Genomic DNA, 5,554 nt, shown 5'->3' on the forward strand with positions numbered 1-5,554 from the left:
CTCCTCTCTCTTAAAAGAGAGATCGAAAGAGATAAAAAGAATGACCCCCGAACCAGCCGGCTTCCGCACAACCAGTCGGGAAGGACGAGCGAAGTCTCTCCCGTAAGGTCAGCCTGTCTCTGGGCACGGAGCCCCGGAGGAGCAGCCCCGGGGCCTCAGCCGGGGCAGGCCGGGCCCCGAGCAGCGGCCACCCCGCCACCGGCCGAGCCGGCCATCCCCTGCACCGGCCGTGCATCACCTCCTGTCCCCCCGGCACGGGAGCGCTCCCCGATCGCGGGGCCCTGTCGTCAAAGGCGAAATATTCCCTGGGCGCCCACCCGAGTGTCCTGCAGAGGGCAGAGGCTGCTCGCTTTCCGCAGCCCGTTCCGCGGGCTATTGACCAAGGACTTTTAAATCCATACCCAGCTTCAACATTTTACCCGTCAGCACGTCTGCGGTCACAAAACACTTCTTCTTTCTGTCACTTCTCTTCGAAACTATTGATAAGATCATTTAGCTGAATCTGTTCGGGATGAGTGTAATATTGACTAGAAGTTAGAAAAGATGATTAAATCTAATAAGCCTAGAAACTATCGTGAAGGAGGGGAGCGGGGGGAGAAGAGCAGGGTATCGCACATAGGAACCCGAGCCAGCCAAGAAGGACCCGAGCACACCGCCGCGCCTGCCAACCCTGCGCAGGTGGATGTCGCTTGTCACCGCGCCAGCCCCGCGGGTCCCAGCCGGGACCCCTGGGGCAGAACCGACCCGCTCGTCACCGCACGGAGCCCAGACACCTCACGTGAAAGCGGGGCCGCCGCCGAGGGGCCCGACCCGGCCCCAGGGTGCGCAGCCCCGCTGGGCAGCCGCGTTCTTCCTTCCTCCTTCAAACGGTACTCCCATCATTAAGCCCCGCCTTTTTGTTTTGCTTTTTTCTTCCTCTCTCTCTTTTTCTTTTTTTTTTTTCCCCCCTAAGGAGTCAGATGTTAAATTATAAAAAGGGACCGAAAAGAGTCGAACCTCTTCTCCCCCATGCCTTCCGCCAGAGCACGCAAAAAACTTGAGATCTCCCCACCAGCATCAAAGTCAGGACAGCCCTACCCGCACAGAAATCAATGCTCCAAAACACACGGCTGTGGTTCATCTGCGGAGAGACACAATGAACACAGCTCCCGAGGCTCTCCTTCAAAACCCTGAAAGTTATAAGCGTAGAACCTCTCGGTATAGGAATCAAATTTATTCCAAAAATTCCATGAAATAGAAAGGAACGGCGGTGCTTTTACACAGAACTCAGCTCAGTATAAGTACTGGGGTCTTCTCCCTCCAGATCTTAAGAACTATGCAAATCTGTGCTATCTTTAAAAATAAAATAACGATATTTCAATAATTAGAAGAAACTATGAAGGTATTGTGCATTTCTGTTTTATGTAGATAATAAAATATTACTTTAACATAAATATATAAGGATCTCTGCGTTTTTATTTTTCCCCACAAGCACATCCAAATGTACCAAAACAAAGTATTTTTAAAGAGACTGAACAAAAAAAAATTACATCCCATATAGATTTTGTTCACCTACTCATTTAAAGCTACAGAAAAACAGTTTCCAGAACCTGTTTGCTTTAAAAGAAATAAATATACATTGAGGCAGGCCACTTAAAAATGATATGAAAATATTTCCCTGGGTAGCATTTAAAAAAAAAAAAAGAAAAATAGACAAAGAAAACATTGAAACTATTTCTGCATTTCAAAGGACAAATATTAAACATATATACATAGTGGTAAGGTTTGCTTGGTAACTTTTTTTTTAGTAAACCTATTTGGAGTTTGAGGCTTTCTCAAACATCCTCTCAACTCCGTTGTCTGACCTTACGCACATATTAATAAGTGTCTGAAAGTTCATTTCCTCCCTTTACCACTGGATCTGCCCTGATCTGATTCACTTCACTAGGCGCTAGTCCTCAACACTTTAAATAACAAGCAGCTCAACACATAAACAAACAAACAAAAAATTTAAAAAACCAAACCAAAAAAAAAAAAAAAGAAAGAAAAGAGAAAAGCTTGGTGCCCGTATCTTTTAACAATTGTTGGAAAACCAGGAAAAAGGCTAATGCATGTGCCTCTTAGAAATCATCATCTGTCTTACCAAGAAGAAAGAAAGCAAGCAAGAAAGAAAGGGAGAAAGAAAGAAGGAAAGAAAACCCAGTGTCACAGGCATTTTAAAAGACAATGAGAAACATATTCTAAAGCCTTAGCTACTGAATGCAATATTTATAGGAGAGTTCTGCGAGAGAATGCTTCACTGTTTTTTCTCCATAATTGTCCAACACTCAACTAAGTAAACTTTTAGATTATAAAAATGCTTTGTCTCTATAGCACCCGTTTGTGCTGACTAAATGATCCCTTTATGAATTTATAACTATCATAAAGTTCCTCTAATGTATATGCATAGCTGTGTGTGTGCATAAGTACACAAACACGCACGCAGACACACGCACATACATGCGCTGCTCCGAGGTCCCGCTCCTCTGCTTCCCTTCAGAGCTTTTTGTTTTCCTCTTTTTTTCCATTTTTTTTCTTTTTGTCCCCGTGGGTTTTTCTCTTTTTTTTATTTTGGAAAGTTAACCATTTCTCATCAAGATAATGTCACGAAATGCACTTTAAAACTATTAGTGAAGGGGGGGGTGGGAAACACGGATTGAAAAATGGCATTTTTTCCCACTTCATTTCATTCCCCAGTGAAAGACACAAGGCTGCCCAAGTTAAAACTGGTCCTTTCCTTCAATAAATTATACCACAATCTGACCAAAGGACAAGGGGAGGGTGGGAAGGGAGAGGGGCTGGATACAAATAGAAAATAAAATAAATATGGAAAGTAAAGTGAAAAAGAAATGCACACGGTCTCTGTGGAGAGGAGGGGGCAGCGTGTGTTTACAGGCAGGTGTAAGCACCCGACCCCCACCTCGGGCCCAGCAACTCCTCAGACTGTCCCTGGCTCTGCCTTGACATAAAACTGCTCAATAAAAGAAAGTTTAGAGGCTGATATCGGCCCGGGAGGCGAGCCCGGGGATGCCAAAGGCACGCAGGGGAGCCGCGGGGGGGGGAGAGGAGGAGGGGAAGGAAAGGGCGCTGAGGGGGCGGTGGTGGGGGAGCTAAATAATTCCCCTTCCCCCTCAAGAAAATGCCACTTTCTCTGGGAAAACTCTGGAAACATGTTGTTCCCTCTCCGCCTTCCCCACACCAGGCCCTGCTTGCCCGCACTGACACGGTCTGGAAGGGTTGCACATATTTTTTTCCTTCCCCTTTGGTTGCGCCTCGACCCCCGGACACACTGCCTGAAAATGAAGTTTACTTTGTTGATTTGCATTATTCTCCCTTCTCCAAACTCGACTCTTGCCATTGAAGGCATGTGTTAAACAATTACGAGAGCCACATCTCTGGAGAATGGAAGCTGGAGGTGCATATATATGTGTATATAGAGAGATTATATATATATGTGTACATATGTATGTCTATGCACGCTTGCATATGTATACATACACACACATATACTAATACTTTTTGCTATGGTAAAAGGAGAAAATAAGCATTACACGTATTTAAGAATACTTGTTTATAACAAAAGTTCACATATACACATAAAGCAAAGGCTAAAACACAGTAACATATTGTAGACCGGTCACTGGTTGACTAACGCTCACTGTGGAAAATGCAAGTCATTTGCAAAATTAAGGTCGGAAAGGAAGGGGAAAAAAGAAAAAATAAACATTTTGTTTATGTAAACTTCGATTTTCTTGCAGTGCAAATTGGTACGGTTAAATACTGTCTACATCAAAAGGGATAGCTTTTCAGTTCTCTTCCTTTTTTTTTTTTCCTTTTTTTTTTAAACATATATTCATACAGGGGATCCACAGAAAATAAACACAGCAGCATGTGCCAACACCGAGCGACATTCCACAATGCAATCTGCCTTTGTGTGGCGGGAGGGGGCTGCGGAGGGGACCCGAGGTGGCCGTGCCCCCCTTTCTCCTCCGCCCCCTCCCCGGCAGGGCAGCGCCGTATGTTTTGGCCAGCGAGTGAGGGAGTTTTGTGCGAACCGCTTCGCCCTGCGCCTGCCCTGCCGGTGCCTGCCGCTGCCCTGCCGGTGCCTGCCGCTGCCCTGCCGGTGCCTGCCGCTGCCCGCCGCTGCCCTGCCGGTGCCCGCCTGCCTGCCCGTGCGCGGTACCCACTCCACTCCCGTGCACGGGCACTCGCCTGGAAAGGTCAAAATACAGCATCACACCTCTTACAGTCTAAGGGACAATGTGGTGCAGGTGCTTTGTCTGTCTATCTGTCTGTCCGCTGTGATTCGCGCTCGCCCTCTCGCTCGCTCGCTTTTTGTTTTCTTTTCTTTTTATCGCGTTTGTTTCTTTTTTTGATTTTTTGTCTTTTTTTTTTTTTTAAAGATAGGAGAAAATAAAATTAAAAAAAAAAAGAAAAAAAGGACAATCAAAAGTTGGGGGAAGGAGAGGAGGAGGAGGAGGAGAGGAGGAGGAGGAGGAGGGGCCGGGCGCCCCCGCCGCGAGTTCACTGCACGGGGGTCTGCACCCCGTGGTGCGGCGGCGTGTCCCTGCTGGCCCCGTACACGTCCTCGGCGCCCGGCAGCGTCCCTCCCGGGGGAGTCATGCGCTTCTCTTTCTGTCTCCTGTTACAAAACCACACTCTCACCACCTCCTTCTCCAGCTGTAGGCTGTCCGCGAGCGAGGTGATCTCCTGGGCGGAGGGCTTGGGGCACTTGAGGAAGTGGCTCTCCAGCGCGCCCTTGACGCTCACCTCGATGGAGGTGCGCTTTTTCCGCTTGCGGCCCTGCGCCGCGATCTTGTCTATGCTGGTGGGGCTGCCCGAGGAGGAGTCCGCCTCCTCCAACCACTTGTTCAACAAAGGCTTCAGCTTGCACATGTTCTTGAAGCTGAGCTGCAGGGCCTCGAAGCGGCAGATGGTGGTCTGCGAGAAGACGTTGCCGTAGAGGGTGCCCAGCGCCAGCCCCACGTCCGCTTGGGTAAATCCCAGTTTGATGCGCCGCTGCTTGAACTGCTTGGCGAACTGCTCCAGGTCGTCCGAGGTCGGCGTGTCCTCGTCGGAGTGCGGGTCGTGGTGCGGCGGCGGCCCGGGGGGCGCGGCGGCGGCGGCGGACGGTGCCGGCCCGGCCGCGCCGCCGCCGCCGCCGCCGCCACCGCCGGGGCCGCCGTGGGACAGCGCCGCGATCCACTGGTGAGCGTGGCTCAGCGGGTGCCCGTTGCTCTGCAGCGCGTAGTCCGCCTGCACCAGGGCGCCGGCGTCGCGGTAGCCGCCGCCGGGCTGCATGCCGCCGGGCGGCTCGGCGTGCACCATGGGGGAGCCGGAGGCGAGCAGGCTGTAGTGGTTGGAGGCTGCGGTCGCCATGACTCGCCGAGCCGCACTGATCGCGCCGGTTAAAGGCGCCGCGCATTTGACAGCTACTTTTTCGCCTCGGGCGCCGCGCGGCGCCCGCGCCCCCCCGGCCCGCGCGGCGGGGCCCACTGCGAAGGCACGCGCGGCCGCCCCGACGTATTTAAGAATA

General features: G+C 50.7%; 2 protein-coding genes across 2 annotated transcripts in view; one reads left to right on the forward strand and one right to left on the reverse strand.

Annotated features, from left to right (window-relative positions):
* Nucleotides 1-1,160: 1,160 nt before the first annotated feature.
* POU3F2 (POU class 3 homeobox 2) lies at nucleotides 1,161-5,511 on the reverse strand. Its single transcript, XM_039730608.1, has one exon. The coding sequence runs from the start codon at nucleotides 5,395-5,397 to the stop codon at nucleotides 4,543-4,545; it is 855 nt and encodes a 284-aa protein (XP_039586542.1). The 5' UTR covers nucleotides 5,398-5,511; the 3' UTR covers nucleotides 1,161-4,542.
* LOC120511103 (SH3 and multiple ankyrin repeat domains protein 1-like) overlaps nucleotides 5,396-5,554 on the forward strand; it is a 2,376-nt gene continuing 2,217 nt past the window's right edge. The window contains exon 1 of the mRNA XM_039727751.1: nucleotides 5,396-5,432. Within this exon, the coding sequence (XP_039583685.1) occupies nucleotides 5,396-5,432 (37 nt within the window). The remainder of the gene's footprint in view (nucleotides 5,433-5,554) is intronic.

The sequence above is a fragment of the Passer montanus genome, unplaced genomic scaffold, assembly GCF_014805655.1.
Source record: "Passer montanus isolate IOZ18808 unplaced genomic scaffold, ASM1480565v1 scaffold11, whole genome shotgun sequence".
NCBI lineage: Eukaryota > Metazoa > Chordata > Aves > Passeriformes > Passeridae > Passer > Passer montanus.